This window comes from Sminthopsis crassicaudata, chromosome 1 (assembly GCF_048593235.1).
Source record: "Sminthopsis crassicaudata isolate SCR6 chromosome 1, ASM4859323v1, whole genome shotgun sequence".
NCBI classification, from domain to species: Eukaryota; Metazoa; Chordata; class Mammalia; order Dasyuromorphia; family Dasyuridae; genus Sminthopsis; species Sminthopsis crassicaudata.
Genome location: NC_133617.1, coordinates 390,106,924 through 390,124,232, shown reverse-complemented (window position 1 = coordinate 390,124,232; position 17,309 = coordinate 390,106,924). Strand labels below are relative to the sequence as shown.

At 36.1% G+C, this 17,309-nt stretch overlaps 1 protein-coding gene across 2 annotated transcripts; it reads right to left on the bottom strand.

The window, feature by feature from the left end:
• Window positions 1–375: 375 nt before the first annotated feature.
• On the bottom strand, window positions 376–3,103 carry UQCC4 (ubiquinol-cytochrome c reductase complex assembly factor 4). Of its 2 annotated transcripts, XM_074279657.1 has the most exons (2): window positions 2,982–3,103; window positions 376–2,838 (listed from the first exon to the last, which is right to left on the bottom strand). In XM_074279657.1, the coding sequence occupies exons 1-2, from the start codon at window positions 3,011–3,013 to the stop codon at window positions 2,472–2,474; spliced, it is 399 nt and encodes a 132-aa protein (XP_074135758.1). In that variant the 5' UTR covers window positions 3,014–3,103; the 3' UTR covers window positions 376–2,471. The 2 variants fall into 2 exon arrangements, with proteins under 2 accessions (XP_074135758.1, XP_074135757.1); XM_074279656.1 differs by lacking the exon at window positions 2,982–3,103 and having other exon boundaries at window positions 376–2,973.
• Between the last annotated feature and the right edge of the window lie 14,206 nt (window positions 3,104–17,309).

The window sequence follows — 17,309 nt, the reverse complement described above, 5'->3', positions numbered from 1 at the left end:
TCTCTCTCTACTGCTCACCATCTTTTTATTGATACTATTTTATTTCCCCCACTTCACATTAAAAAAAAATTTAGCAAGCTGCTAAATTCTTTTCTAGTAGATTTATGCTGGTACAGGGAGAGATTTAGACAGAGATCTGGATTTGAAGGACAGGCGTTATACATCCCTACTTCAGCAAGTCTGAAAACATTGGACAGACTCAGATTCCATTTGGAATTCCCAAAATAATGAATCTTACCCCAAGGCAAGCCCAAGTGCCCAGAAACAGGAGAACCTATAAAAAGAAATTACATGTTTGTGTCTATATGCATATACACATACCATATATAGATCAATAATCTAGTTCTACATATTTAATAAAAACTAAACATCAAGTCTCATCAAAAACATTGCTATTTATATTTATCTGGGGTAATGTCTTGCTTGGTCTTTAACAATATCAAATGTGTAACATCTATCCCAACAAGGTGGTCTGTCTAGGAATGATCATATCAGAGGTGAGAAATGCTAGATCTAGATTTTACACTTAGTATTTAATTTGAGGTAAAATTAGACAACCCCACTTTCTCTAGTTAGCAAATTGAATTGAACAGTGCCCTTTTGATTACCATGAAAGTGTACAGATAAGGATACAGATTAGATATGAAGTACTTTTGAGTTTTTAAAAAATCAGCACAATAGAAAGTCATGATTAATATTACAATCACAAAGAGAAGAGAAATGCATGTGCTCCTTTATTTTTCATAATGGCATCTTTACTGGATGTAAATGTTTGCCTTTGGGTGATATCTTTATGTATTGGAAGCAGTTGGTGTACTGGTTAGAATGCTGAGCACAAAATTAAGAATTCAAATCCTGCCTTAAGACATTTATCAGCTATGACCCTGGACAGGTTACTTACACTAGGTGCCCTTGTTTCCTCAACTGTAAGACATATAGTAGCCCCATGGTTGCAATGAGAATAAAATTATACATTTGTGAAGCATAGTTCTTAAAGAACTATATACTATTTATTAATTACACTAAATTGAGAAAAAAAAAACATTACCTTTGGATGCTAATTTTTAATTCAAAATTAAATCTATTTCAGCTGTTTTCCCCAGTAAGAAAGAACTTGGAATAAACTGATTCAGAGTAATCTGGTAGCCCAATAGAATACTAGTCAGAAAGACTTTAGTTTAGATCCAGCTTCAAACATTAGCTATGACCTTGATCAAATCACATAATCACTATTTTTAAAGTTTCTTCAAGTGTTAAAATGGGGATAATAGCACCGACCTTTACAGAATTGTTGAATCAATTGAGGTAAAATGTTATATTAAAAGAAAAGCACTTAGTGCAGTGCCTGGCATTAGTAGGCATTATATAAAATGTGTGTTTGTAACTTTCTCCCATTCATCTCCTAAGTTTCTATCAGTAGCATCTCTAAAATAGAGATAATATCCATAGCTCCTACATCAGAGTTACTTTACAGATCAAACAGAGTCAAGAAACTGTCACACTTTACAAACTTCAAAGAACACTCAGATATTCATAACAATCACCTAACCAAACAGCCAAAAACTTGCTTCTCTAGGCATGGTTTAGAGTAAAAGACCGGAGATCACTTCCAACCATCAAATTCTATGATTCTTTGTATAAGAAACAGTGCCTGGCATACAGTAGAAGCTTAATATGTACCTGTCTGACTCGTCACTGCTATACCAAAATTAATACAGGATCACTAGGAACCTTAAGGGTTAGTAGAAATCCTACTGTACATTTAATGAATTTTACAAATAAAAACAGATTTCAATTTCAGGTTCCCTAAAAATATATAGAAAACTCATCAGGACAGTTGACATGAGCTTCTTTTAAGGGGGTGCCCATAAAGATACCACCCAAAGGCAAGTTACTTACTTTATTTCAATGCTACAGAAGTAACATTTATTTTTACATTGTTTTATAAAAACAAAACTGATGGCATTTTCATGCAAATGAATATGCAGCTGGTAATACTGGATTGTACTCTGTAAACCCAATTCATTCAAAAGCACAATTGTTAATTACTAGAGTGATTAGAACCAGTATTTCTAGGGGACCTGAGAAGCGCTTTCGGAAGTTTCATTGGGAAGCTTGGGTGAGCCACAGAGCAGCTTCCTCCGGTGTTCGTCCGCTGCTGGCACCGAGTCTGTGCTCCAAGAAGGCAGCCGTATTTCTGGCCACATCCAGCATGTCCCAGGAGATTGAAATTCCAGGAATAAACTTAGGCAACACAGCTGATAATCCCCCCCCCAAAATGTAGATGTTATAAATAAACCCTTGAGTGGCTGAAGGTCGCAGCTGACAGGGATTTGATGATCCATTTGCTCCAAGCTCTTCATTTTACAAAAGAGAAAATCGAGACCCAAATGAGAGAGTGGTTTGAGGCAATCACACAGGAATTCGGTGCCAGAGGAAGGCCTTCCCCCCGGTGTCTGGAACGCCCTGAATCAGGTCCTAGCTCCGGGGCCGGCCTGGCTTCCAGGCTGCTCGGGATCCACACCTGCTTCTGGCGACTCCCCTTCCAAGCCTTGGACCAGCCACTGGTCGATGTCGCTCTCCTTCCGGAAGAAGCACCACAAGATCAGGGCTATCAGGGATGCGCTCAAGGGTACGACCTTCCACCAGGGCCGGCGACGGTCGCTGCCCAGCGAGTGCTCCACAGTCCAACGGCGCGGGTTCGCCTTGCTGGAGGAGAAGCGGATGGGTCGCTCTAGCTCGTCCTCCTCTTCCTCGACCCTATGCTTGGCCCTGGCTCCGAGCGGAGGAAGAAAGTCCCGCGGGGCCCAGGGCACGAAGCGCAGCGCCCGGCGACTCCTGAGAAAGAAACCAGTGAGCCTCCCCGGTGCCACCCGCATCTCCCTTCCCTGCCCTTCCCTTCCTCTGCTCCAAGGACTCGGCCCGGTGGAGCGGACACAAACAGCAGGGACTCCTCCCCGCCCCCCTTAGCGAGGACTCACCCCGCCGCCAGACAGCACAAGGAGCCACTCATTCCGATTGACCCTTCACATAAACAGTACGGCGCCCTCCAGAAACGTCACTTCCGGCGCGGACGGTTTCGTCACATCCTCTTCTAACTTCTCTACGTTCTTTAAATCCGGCGATTCCGTCCCCGTCTTCAACACACCTCCGGAAGCAAATTCCAGATACTCGAAAGTGTGCGCGCGAAGCGGAAATAGCATTACGACGCGAGGGGAAACGCCCGGAGAAGACGCCCGGCCTTGGCATCATGGGAAATGGAGTTTTTTTTGGGGGGGGTTTCCTCTCTTCTCTATGCTACAGACTGTAGAAAATATTTCTCAGGGATGCCAGAAAATGGCGGGCGAAAGAAGACGCAACCTGCTTCGGGTGTTCTCCTTTTTCCTCGTACCCCAGGAGAAGCCCCATCTTCGTCACCACCATCGTTACAAGAGCTCGTTTCTGTAGCTGCAATCCAGTTTACATAAGATTCTCTTGGTGTTAGTGACTTATTACCTACTTAACAGATAGGAAAACTGAGGCCCTGAGAAAGAAAAGACTTCTGGGTCACGTAGAAATCAGTCACTCCGTACGGGCAATTTCAACTCTTCGTGTGAGAAAGATCGCCGAAAGGGGGAAATGGCGGAGGCGGAAAAATGGGAAGGAGTGCTAAGCGTGGTTTTAGGAAGACCGAGAACTATTTTTTTTCAAATTTAAAAATATTTCCTTTTTATCATGAGCTTAATTATCTGTAAACAAGCATAAACAAGCATTAAGATTCCACATAACAAATGGGGACGGGGAGAGGAGGGGAAAAGATTTTTTAAAAAAATTTTATGAGCTTAATTATCTATAAACGAACATTAAAATACACATAAACGGGGGCGGGGAGAGGGGGGAGAAGATTATGTCTGAAACATTGACTTATTGAGAAGCAGCTTTGCTTCTTAGAATGATGGACTGAGCCTGGAAAACTAGAATCTGAAAACTTCATACACTTACTAGCTGTGACGCCTCTCAGTCTGTTTCCCTATATGTAAAATAGGGATAGCAATAGTCCCCCATCCAATAGGATACACTTGGCTAAGTGCACTGCAGAAGTTTGCTATTATCATTCTATCATGTAGGTTTTTTAAAATATATTAAACAGCTAGCATTTATGATGTAATACAAAGTAGGGCAAGGTCATTCAAAATGAATACAAATCTAAGAATGATTCAGTGTAAAACTCAGAATGAGCTGAGGTTGAAGAATAATATTTAATATTAATAGCAGCTCTTTTTGTGGTAGCAAAGAATTGGAAAATTAATAAATGCCCATCAATTGGGGAGTGGTTGAACAAGTTATGGTATATGAGGTTCTATAAAAAATAATGAACAACCTGATTTTAGAAAGGCCTAGAAAGATTGATGATCTGATGCTGAGCGAAATTCCAGAGCTCAAAGATCAAGGAAAAATTATTGCAAGCAGCCAAAAAGAAATAATTAAAATATTGTGGAGCTACAGACAGGATTATACAAAATTTGGAAGCTTCCACATTAAAAAACTGGAAGCTTGGAATATGATATAAGACAAATAAGTTAACATTATAACCAAGAATCCCCACCCAGCAAAATTGAATATGATCTTTCAGTGGGAAGGGGAGAGAAACCAAGATTTAATGAAATAGAGGACTTTCAAGCATTTCTAAATTTAAAAATTAGGGATGAATTAAGAAATTGACCTCCAACATTCAAGAGAAACATAAAAAGGTAAAGAAATGAGAAAACATAAAAAATTCAAGATTAAATTGCTTATATTTCTAGATGTCAAGAAAATATTTGTATCTCAACTTTATTAACAGAAGAGCAATTAGATGGAGTATATGTAGACAGAGGGTATGGATATAAGGTTTCTTTGATGGAATAATACCCTCAAAAACAAAATAGGCAAAAAAGAAAATTGCACCATAAGAAAAAGGGGGGAGGGAGGTTGAAATGAGGATAAATTATCCCACATAAAAGAGGCATGGAAGAGCTATTATAAAGGGGAAGATAAAGAGTGGGGTGGCAGGAAAAATCTAAACTTAACTCACATCAAAATTGGCTTAGAGAACATAAAGTCTCAATTGAATACAGAAATATATCTTACCCTATAAATAAAAAGGAAGAGAATACAAGGGGAAGAGGGGACTGATAAAAGGAAGGGTGTATTGGAGAAGGTGTGATCAGAAGCAAAACTTTCTTGTAAGGAGGGAAAGGGGGAGGGGCAAGGGAAAGAGATAAACAAGGGGAAAATAGCATGGAGGAAAATATCGTTATAAATGTGAATGGAATTACATTCAAAATGGATTAAAAACTAGAATGCAATATTTTGCTCACAAGAAACATTTGAAGCAGAGATACACACAGTAAAGGTAAAGAGTTGGAGCTTCAGATGAAACAAAAAATTGGGTGGCAATCATGATCTTAGACAAATCAAAAGCAAAAATAAATTTAAGAGAAATTTTAAATCTAATAAAAGAAAGCATCTCTTGCTGAAACATATCATTGACAATGAAGTCATATCACTACTAAATGTATATGCACAAAATGACATCTAAATTTGTGAATTAAGTTGAATAAAGGAGGATATAGTAAAACCATACTAGGGAAGAATCTTAATTTTCCCCTCTGAAAACTAGATAAATTCAAAAAGTAAAGGAATAAGAATCTCAAAAGGTTATATATGATAAATCTTTAGAGAAAACTGAATGGAAAGAGAAAGGAATATTCATTTTTCTCAGCAGCACATGACACCTACACACAAACTAGCCATGTATTAGGATATTAAAATCTCACAACCAAATGCAGAAAAGTAGAAACATTCAGAGTACAATGCAATAAAAATTACACTCGAAAATGGAAAGAGGAATTAAAAATTAATTGGAATTAAATCTAATCCTTTATTTAAAAAGTGAATCAAAAAATAATTGATAATTTCATTCAAGAAAATGACAAAAATGAGACAAGATAACAAAATTTAAGTATTAGAGCCAAATGGTACTTCGGAGAAAATTTTTCAATTAAACGCAAATTGGAAATCCTGAAAATAAAAAAATAAAAAAATAAAAAAAGGTAACAAAACCAGTGAACTAAAACATAAAACTAGAAGCTGATTTTAAGGGGGCAAGGGGCAGAGAATAATAAACTATTGGCTAATTTGATTTTTTTTAAAAAGTAAGAAAACCAAATTATTATTATCAAAAATGAAACAGGTAAATTCACTATCCTTGAAGAGGAAATTAAGACAATTGTTAGGAGCTATTTTGCCCAATTATATGGCAATAAATTTGATAATCTAAATGAAACAAATGAATATCCATAAAAATATAAATTATTCAGAAATTAAATACTTAAATAACCCAATCTTAGAAAAGATATCAATGAGCTTCCTAAGAAAAAAAATCCTCTGAACCACATAGATTCACAAGTAAATTTTCAGTGGATTCTTTCAATGACTATTTTCCCTCTGGTTCTAATATATCAAGGCAGTTTTCCTTGATGATTTTTTGAAAGATATTTCCCAAACTCTTTTTTTTAAATCATGTCTTTTAGGTAGTCCAATTATTCTTAGATTATCTCTTCTATTTTCCAGGTCAATTGTTTTTCCAATGAAGTATTTTACTTTTTCTTTTTTTTTTGGTTTTGTTTGACTAATTCTTGATGTTTCATTGAGTCATTTGCTTTCATTTGTCCAATTCTAATTTTTAGTGAATTATTTTCTTCAGTTAGCTTTTTTACTTCCTTTTGTATTTGGCCAATTGTACTTTTAAAGGAGTTGTTCTGTTCAGTGGATTTTTTTTTTTTCCCATTTCACCAATTCTATTTTTCAAGAATTTTTTTTCCATTTAATCAGAATTATTCTTTTAAGAAGTTTTCTTCAGTATATACATATACATATATATATATATTTCCATTTTGCCATATTTATTGTTTAAGGAATTGGCTTTTTCAGTCAATTTCTGTATTATTTTTTTTTTTTTTGTGAGCTGTTGGCTCTTTCCCCCTAGCCTTTCATACTTATACTATAAAGCACTCATTTTTTTTCATTTGTTCTTATCTCTCACAATCCTTTTTGAATAACTAATTCCAATACCATATAAACTATTTAGAAAAATTAGGTGGAGTCCTACCAACTTCCTTTTATGACACAAATATGGTGCTGACACTTAAACCAGGAAGAGCCAAAACAGAGGAAGAAAATTATAGACCAATTTCACTAGTGAATATTGATGCAAAAAAATTAAAATACTAGCAAAGAGATTACACCATTATACCCAAGGATAACATAGTACAACCAGGTGAGATTTATATCAGGAATAAAGGGCTGGTTCAATATTGGGGCAATTATCAACATAATCATATCAAAAACCAACAGAAGTCATAGAAAGTCAACTAAAAAACTACTTGAAGTTATTAACTTTAGCAAAGTTGCAAGATACAAAATAAATCCTCATAAAAAGCCAGCATTTCTATATGTTACCAACAAAGTTCAGCAGCAAGAGATGAGAAATTCATTTAAAATAACTGCGCACAATACAAAATATTTGGGATTTTATCTACCAAGACAAAACCTAGGAACTATATGAATACAACAATAAGACACTTTTCAAAAAAATAAAGTCAAATCTAAACAATTGAAAAAATGTTAATTATGGGTGGGTTGAGTTAAGATCATAAAAAATGACAATTCTATCTAAATCAATTTATTCAATGCTATGCCAATAAAACTATCAAAATTATTTTATAGAGCTAGGAAAAATAATAAAATTCATTTTGAAGAAAATAGTTCAGGAATATCAAGGGAATCAATGAAAAAAAAATGCAAAAGAAGATGGTCTAGTTGTACCAGATATTAAACTGTGGTAATTATCAATCTGCTTCTGGGTAAGAAACAGAGTGGTAGACCAGTAGAATATATTAGGTACAAATTACATTATAATAAATCATCATAATAATCTAGTATATGATCCAAGCTTTTGGAACAAAAACTCATTATTTGACAAAAACTGCTGGGAAAACTGGAAAACAGTATGACAGAAACCATGTATAGATCAACATCTCACTATATACCAAGATAAGGTCAAAATAAGTACATGATTTAAACTTCAAAGATTTATACCACAAGCAAATTAAAGAGTATGGAATAGCTTAAATCAGATTAATGGAAGTAGTTAAAAGTTTTTTGTACAAACAAAACCAAAGTAACCAAAATTAAAAGGAAAACAGAAAACTGGAGGGGGAAATTCTGCAATAAGTATCTCTGATAAAAACTTCATCTTTCAAATATATATAGAATTGAGTCAAATTTATAAAAATACAAGTCATTCTCTAATAAATGGTCAAAGGACATGAACAGGTAGTTTTCAGGCAAAGAAATAAAAACTATTGTCAAATGAAAAAATTCTCTAAATCACTCTAGATCCTTATATTGTAACACATGTAAAATGTATGGGATTACCTGTCATGGGGGGAGGGAGTGGAGGGAGGGAGGGGATAATTTGGAAAAATGAATACAAGGGATAATATTATTAAAAAATAAATTATTTAAAAAAACTCTAGATCAGATAAATGCAAATTAAAATAGCTCTATGGTATCCCTTCACACCTATCAAAGTGATTAATATGACAAAAAAGAAAAAATATTGGATATTGGAGAGCATGTGGGAAAACTGGGATATTAAGACAGTGCTGGTAGAGTTGGGAACTGATCCAATCATTCTGGAAATCAATTTGGAACTATGCCCATAGGGCTTTAAAATTGTGCATTCTCTTTAATCCAGCAATACTACTGCTAGGTCTATATCCCAGAGATATCCAAAGGAGAAAAGAAACTATTTGAACAAAACATATTTATAGCAATTCTTTTTGTGGTGATTAAGAATTGGAAATCCAATGGACCCACACTTAACACCACATACCAAGATAAGATCAAAATGGGTCCATGATTTAGGCATAAAAAACAAGATCATAAATAAATTAGAGGAACATAGGATAGTTTACCTCTCAGACTTGTAGAGGAGGAAGGAATTTGTGACCAAAGGAGAACTAGAGATCATTATTGATCACAAAATAGAAAATTTTGATTACATCAAATTTAAAAAACTTTTGTACAAACAAAACTAATGCAAACAAGATTAGAAAGGAAGTAACAAACTGGGAAAATATTTTTACAGTTAAATGCTTCATAAAGATAAAGATAAAGGCCTCATTTTCAAAATATATAGAGAACTGACTCTATAAGAAATCAAGCCATTCTCCAATTGATAAATGGTCAAAGGATATGAACAGACAATTTTCAGATGATGAAATTGAAACTATTTCCACTTATATGAGTGTTCCAAATCACTATTGATCAGAAAAATGCAAATTAAGACAATTCTGAGATACCACTACACACCTGTCAGATTGGCTAAGATGACAGGAAAAAATAATGGAGGGGATGTGGCAAAACTGGGACACTGATGCATTGTTGGTGGAATTGTGAAAGAATACAACCATTTTGGAGAGCAATCTGGAATTGTGCCCAAAAAGTTATCAAACTGTGCATATCCTTTGATCCAGCAGTGCTGCTACTTCCCAAAGAAATGCTAAAAAAGGGAAAGGGACCTGTATGTGCCAAAATGTTTGTGGCAGCCCTTTTAGTAGTAGCTAGAAACTGGAAAATAAAAATGGATGCCCATCAATTGGAGAATAGTTGGGTAAATTATGGTATATGAATGTTATGGAATATTATTGTTCTGTAAGAAATGACAAGCAGGATGAATACAGAGAGGCTTGGAAAGACTTATATGAACTTATGCTGAGTGAAATGAGAGAACCAGGAGATCATTATATACTTCAACAATGATACTGTAAGAGGATGTATTCTGATGGAAGTGGATATCTTCGACAAAGAGAAGGTCAAATTCAGTACCAATTGACCAATGATGGACAGAATCAGCTACACCCAGAGAAGGAACCCTGGGAAATGAATGTAAACTGTTTGGATTTTTGTTTTTCTTCCCATATTTATTTTTACCTTCTGAATCCAGTTCTTCCTATGCAACAAGAAATTCGGTTCTGCACACATATATTGTATCTAGGATATACTATAACATATTTAACATGTATGTGACTGCCTACCATCTAGGGGAGGGGGTAGAGGGAAAGAGGGAAAAATTTGGAACAGAAGTGAGTGCAAGGGATAATGTTGTAAAAAATGACCCATGCATATGTACTGTCAAAAAAAAAGTTATAATTATAAAATTAATTTTTGAAAAATTAAAAAAAAAATTGGAAATCTAAGGGATAGCTATCAATTGGGGAGTGGTAAAACAAAATGTGATATATGATTGTAATGGAATATTATCATGCTGTAACCTCTTCTTAAAAATGTCTACCTTTTGCCAAAGAGAAAGGCCATTGTGATTCTTCACATGACTGAACCCCAAAATTTGGTGCCAATTTTTGGTATGCCTGTATCAATCAAATCATATCTTTATTCTTTATCACACTTTGTGAAAAAGAACAAAAAAGAAAAATAAAAACATTAGTTGGGCAAAACTAACCACATCAATCAAATCTGACAGTATATATACAGTTACATACCCTTAAGCCTCATCTCTGCACAGGAAAGAGGGAGTTGTATTTTCTTAGTTCTTCTTTGGGACCAGCCTTGGTCATTACAATCACACAGCATTAAGTTTTGCTTTGTTTTATTTGGGGAGGATGTCATTCTTTCTATTTACATTATTGTAGTCATTATGTACATTGTCCTGGCCCTGCTTACTTCACTCTGTGTTCATTTACAAGTTTTCTTATGCTTCTCATATTCTTCATTTTCATTATTTCTTATTGAATAGTAATATTCCTTTATACTCATATATGACAGTTTAGTCTTCCCAAATTGACAGATACCTACCTTGTTTTCTGTATTTTGCTGCTACAAAAAAAAAAAAAAAAAAAAAAAAATGCACATTTTGGCATATATGGAAGCACTGTGGTTGGATAGAAAGAATGTTGCTTTTGGAGTTATAGGTGGGTTGTTCAGCCATTCCAGTCATCTATGACTCTCTATGACTCCATTTGGTCCTTGTTGATTTTTTTTTTCTTTTCTGTTTTTTGGCAGAGATATTAAAATGGTTTGCCATTAACTTTTTCCAGCTCACTTTACAGATGAGGGAACAAAGGCAAACAGGATTAAGTGTCTTGTCCAGAGTCACACAGCTAAGAATCTAAAGTCAAATTTGAACTCAGAAAGAAGAGTCTTCTTGACTCCAAACCCAGCACTCTAGCACCACCTTTATTCCCTTTAGGATTTGAGGTCGAATCCTACCTCTATCGCTTACTTTATGGGTGATAATGAGCAAATAACTTAATCTTTCAGGGTCCCAGTTTCCCTCCCTACAAAATGAGTGTTAGATAATATAATTTCGAAGGTCTCTGCCAACTTTAGGTCTATCATTCTAAGGAATATTGCTTTCTATCTTTAACTTCTTGAGCATATACCTAGAAATAAGTCAAAAATAACTTCTCCATTGTACAAAGAAGGACTAAGGCCTCACAGAGGGGAAATGATTTGCCTAAGATCACAGAGGACGACTTAGTCAATTCTCGCTTAAAGCAATGCTCATAGAATTACCCCTGAAAATGACCTTAGAGCCCATCTTGTCCAAGTTCTTTATTTTACAGCAGAAAAGTAGCCAAATTTCCTTACTCCTATTCTAGAGATCTTTCAGTTTGGTTGTTGAAAATTGACAATTCATGTGCACAAATGCATTGGCCCTTCCAGAGTAGTGAGTGGCCCATGATCTCATTCCGTGGAACAAGCAGCTAGCTGAGCAAAGAAGGAGTCCCTCCCTCCATCCAGGTATACTCTAGAACAGGGATGTTTCATGAGAGCCAAATGATACATTTTCAGTGTGAATATTTACACACTGGAAATCAGCAAATGCAACAAATCAAGGCTTTATTTATTGTTTTGTTAAGTAGGCTTAAGAAAGCAATGGAGAAAAAGTTAATACAGATTTAACTAAAAAGTGTTTTGGGTATATGTGTGTATATAAGATATAAATATATATATATATATATATATATATTTTTTTTTTTTTTTTTTTTTTCCCTTTCCTTTCATGTAGAGAAACAGTCATTAAACACTAAACAGCACAACCCTGCCCTAGCCCCAATCTCACCCTACTGTTTCATCTGGTCTCTAATCTTTGGAAAATGTAAAGAAGTTTGGAATGGCAAAACTTTAAGAGAAAGGACCTTTAGGAAAGCATGGCCCTCTGGGAGGCCCTGAGTGGTTGTATATCTCCTCTGCCTTGTCCCACACTCAGACCTTCCCCACTATCATTAGTGAAAATCAGCCTGAGAGGAGCTCTGATAGGTAAGAAAATTTGATAATCGCTAGAAGGCAAACTAGGGAAAGAAAACATCCTAACTTTGCCTATTTCAAGTCCCACTTCATCATGATCCGATCATGGGCAGAAGGGCAAATTTCTAGAATCTGCTGCCCTTTCTCCCCTATTGGAAATAGGACAACTCCTGAAGGGTCCTCACTATTAGCACTGAGGATCAGCTCACTGAGTCAAAGAAGAGGTCTATCCTTCCTGTTCACCCTTAAACTGGGACAGAATTTTTACTCCTTTCTATAGCACTACCCTCTTTCTTCCACTTAAATTAATTTCCTAATGCAAATCTGCAACCCCCAGATTCTCATATTTTGTCTCTGGCTTCTCTGCAGTTCTTTCACTTCCCTGTCATCAAAAACCTTCCACAATACCGGCTCAGCCATGCCCTTTTTCTTCCAGCAGCAGTCTCCAAACTTTGTTGATCATTCACTCTTATCAATAAAATAATTTTAAGCTCATACTCACCACATATATTTATACATTTATCTGTCTGCCTCTCAATGAACATTTAAAATATACACAAAACAAAGATTTTAAAAAGATGAGATAAAGATGTGTAGCAGAGACTGGCACATGAACAGTATACTTCTGATGGTATTTCTTGGGAGAGGCTAAGGAGCTTGTTTCCCAAAGTTGTGGTAATATATAATGAAAATGCTATCGAAGTCAGAGCAGGAGTAGTCAACTTGTAACTGGTTTCAATCTGCTGATTATGTGGTCAGGAAAAACCTCTCAAGAAGTCTGAAGAGTAGACTCTTAATTGGTTTCAAGTATATGAAGGCTTTGGGCAAGTAGGTGATTCAGTAGAGAGAGCACTGGATCTGGAATAAGGAATACTCATCTTCCTGAGTTCAAATCTGGCCTTAGACACTACTTGTGTGATCTTGTCCAAGTCACTTGTTGCAAATGAGCTGGAGGAGGAAATGGCAGACAAACCACAACAGTAACTTTTGCTAAGAAAATGCTAACTGGGATTACAGAGAGTTGGACATGACTGAAAAATGACTGAACAACAGCAAGCCACAGAACAGATTAATAGGGTAGTTATGTGGCACAGAGAATGGAATGCTGGGCCTGAAGTCAGGAAGATTTCATCCTCTTGAATTCAAATCCAATCTCAGACACTACTATCTAAGTGAGTCTGGACAAATCAATTAATCCTATGCTTAAAAGGGAAATAGCAAAGCACTCAGGTATCTCTGTCAAGAAAACCCCAAATGGATCACAGAGAGTTGGACATGACTGAAATAAGTGAACAAGGACAAATATGTTAAAGGGCTTTTATGTGAGGGAGTTATTAGACTTGTTCTATTTGATTTCAGAATATATAACCCTGAGCAATAAGGGAAGGTTTCAAAGAGAGGCCAATTTTAAGCTCAATTAGTAAAAACTAAATAGAACTATCCAATTACAGGATGGATAGTCTTGAGAAATAGCAGGTGGTTTCCTTGGAAGTTTTCAAGCAGAAGCTGGATAATTCCTTGCTGAGAGGTGAGGGTGGGGAGATAATTTCTTTCAAGCAAAGATTAGACTAAAGGCTACTAAAGTCCCTTCCAACTCTCAAATTCTGTGATTCTGTAATAAACATGCAGCTTGACTAGTTCTATTGACTTCACACCTGTTTTCTGTCTGAAATATATAACAGAGGGCAATCTATGGGGAATAGGAAAATAATAGCTCACTTCACTAGGACCAGGTTTCTCTTACAGTTCCCTCCCTTGTCCTGGCTCCCTCCTTTCCCTCTCTGAGCAGAAAATTAAGCAACACCTAGTTTTTCATTATCTCAAAGCACACAGAGATTTCACTGAAAGGCCTAATGTTCATCTAATGGGGAGGTGGAAGAGGCAGCAGCAGCCCTTGTGTGCTTAATGGCGGGTGTAATTTATTGTCGCTCCACTTGAGAGCTGACATATTGGAGCTATTGATTTTCCTACAGGAAGATCAATAAGAGGTGTGAGGAGAATTGTCCCATGAGGCCTTTTTAAAGAGGGACACAGTAGCAGCCCCAAATCATCAACCAATCCAATTTCCTATTTTCTACTTGATGGGCTGATAAGGCAGAGCTTGGATAGCATGGAAAGCCAGGCTTTTGTTTTGTTTTGTTTTGTTTTGTTTTAAATTAAAAATTCCAGGGATAAGAGGCTATCTAAGAGAAGCATATGCTGAAACAGATGTTCTGTCTCCTAATCTTACATCATTAGCCACAGACACTTCACTCCTGGTTGGGGCTTGGTCTCTGAAATAACAAAATTTTCTGTACTATTCATCTTCTTTGAAAAGTATAGGTTCAGTAACTTAAACCTATTTATCATCTCATGAACCTAATATTTTTCAGTTTGGACTGGATAGCTTGTAAATGTTTAATAACTGGCTTCCTGGAAAAATAAGAAAATGTGTGTTCTTAATATTATCTCTATTACTTCCTTAAATTTAGATAATCAACAAAACAGTAAATTAAGCCCTAATTTGTAAAATTTGTTGATTTCTGAAATGTGAATATTGACACCAAAAATTTAACAATCACCTTTGGAGAGCTAGTTTGAGAGGGTTATAATCCAACCCAGCTCTTAATACCTATATAAGGGGAGGCAGCTAGGTGATGCAGTGGTTAGAGCACCAGCCCTGAATTCAGGAGGACCTGAGTTCAAATCTGGTCTCAGACACTTAAGACTTCCTAGCTGTGTGACCCTGGGCAAGTCACTTAATCCCAATTGCCTCAGCCAAAATATATATTGATATGATAGAGTGTTGAACTCTAAAATGGAAGGACCTTTGATATTAAATCCTATCTTAGAAGCTTATGTGTGTGTGGCTCTGATGTTAGGAAAAACATAACATCCTTGAGCCTCAGTTTCCTCATCTGAAAATGTGAATAATCATAAGACCTATCTCACAGAGTTGTTATAAGAATCAAATGAATAATTTCTGTTAAGCATTTTGAAAACCTTAAAGAGTTACACAAACATTAGCTATTACACTTTTTTTTTTTGAGCTTTTACATTTAAACAGCATGGAGATAAAGGGGAGTTTAGTAGCACTGACTCAGAAAGATCTGGAGTTCAATCTATCAGGTTCTAATTGCTACTAGCTCTGTGACAGTCTGAGTCTTAGTTTTCTAATCTATAAAACTGGAATAATCATACTTTCACTAACTGCCTCACAAAGTTGGTGTAAGGAAAGTTCTTTCTCAACTGTAAATTCTACATAAATGTGAGCTGTAAATTCTAAATAAAAGTGTAGAAAGGGGAAGATTGAGGAAGGTGGTAGTATAGGAAAGGTGTGGATTTATTTTCAGTTCAGGAAGAAATGTCCTATTAAAAAAAAAAAAGGAATACTTTTTTTTTTTGGCTTGGCCCCATAAAACCAACAACCAAATAGGTATTCACAGATTTTTTCACCCAAGTTATCTTTTGGAAACTTTACACTCTCCTTTATCATTAGGGCTTTCTTCTAATTATTCTGTGGATCTAAGTCTCGTCATCCCAACTAGACAGCGAATTGCACCAGAACAAAGACTGCCTTTTTTTTTTTTTTTTTCTTTTGAGTTTTAATGAGAAGCTCAGAACTCATCTTTTGTTAAGGAGTTTGATTTAAAAAAAAAAAAAACATATTAAATTACACTCACCTTATTGAAAACTCATTAGTCATTCTTTCACTAGGTCATATAACCCAATATTTTGAGATTTTTCCAAGAATTGAGTATTTTGTAACTTGAGAGAGCTTAGTATTGCTTTATAGATTTAAGGATTTTACTCTCTACTTACTAATTGGTTATAAAATATTAAATAACAGTTATCCATATCAGATGCCTTTAATGAGGACCAAAATAGTATCAAGATCAGCTACTATGTGATGGTAAATTATTTAATTTAAAAAGGGTACAAGTCAGGAATAAAATAGAGGGAGAGTCAGTGCATGATTTTTTTGTTCACAGGTGATCAATGCATCATCTGAGGCTGAGATGCAACAAAATATGGGTCAATTCTCTATTTATGTTAATTTTGGCTTAACAATTAACAGCAAGAAAAAAGAGGTCCTCTCCAGCCAGCACCCCACCACCCATAAGTGGAACTATCAGTTAAAGGAAATGGAGAAAATTTAAATGTCAACAAATTTACTTACCCTTAGCAATATACTTTTCAGTGATATACACACAGATAATGAGATTGACACATGCATTGCCAAGGTAAGTTGTGAGACAAGGAAGACATTGAAATAGGACAACCGAGCATGGTATACTGCACCAAAGAAGGTGCTATATTTTATGAGCAAAGCAGAGTTGCAATAGCTCAAAAGAACTGTGAGATGTGTGAATTTAGAGATATCTCCACTCCAAATATTCACATGGACTATTTGTGCTAACATAGAGATGTTAGATTCTTACTAAGTGCTACTGAGATAATGAGATATTAGGTTCTTACTAAATGCTAAATCTGTACTTAACAATTCTCTAGTTTCGGCCTTTACTGGGAGTTTTACCTGTGATCTCCTGGGGAGGAGCAAGTTCATTGGTTGAAGTAATTTTTCCCAGAAGCCCTTGCGTTATCCCACGCCCATTCTCTGGGAGGATAAAAGAGGGCTGCACTTCAGAGAGAGAGAGAGAGTGTCTTGTCTGGACCAGACTTGAGGGGGCTCTCTGCAGGAAGGGAAGTCACTACTCTGGACCAGAGTTAACGACAACTGTGTGGAGACAACAGTTCTCTACAGGAAGAAGAATCTGTCCCAGAGATTTGAGTTGACACAGCAGATCTCCTCCCAGAGAGCGATCGGCAGCTTCTGGAGATAACAGCACGTTACATAGGGGAAAGTTTTCTGAGCTTGTGTTGGTCTGATCAACCCCAGTCGAGCCCCTTGTCCCTTGACCCCCAGCATAGTGATGTCATTTTGGTGGTCTTCTACAGTAAAGTACAACAAC

Excerpts from the sequence above, each read along its gene's own strand:
- UQCC4 (XM_074279656.1), bottom strand. The coding sequence starts at position 2,879 with ATGCGGGTGGCACCGGGGAGGCTCACTGGTTTCTTTCTCAGGAGTCGC.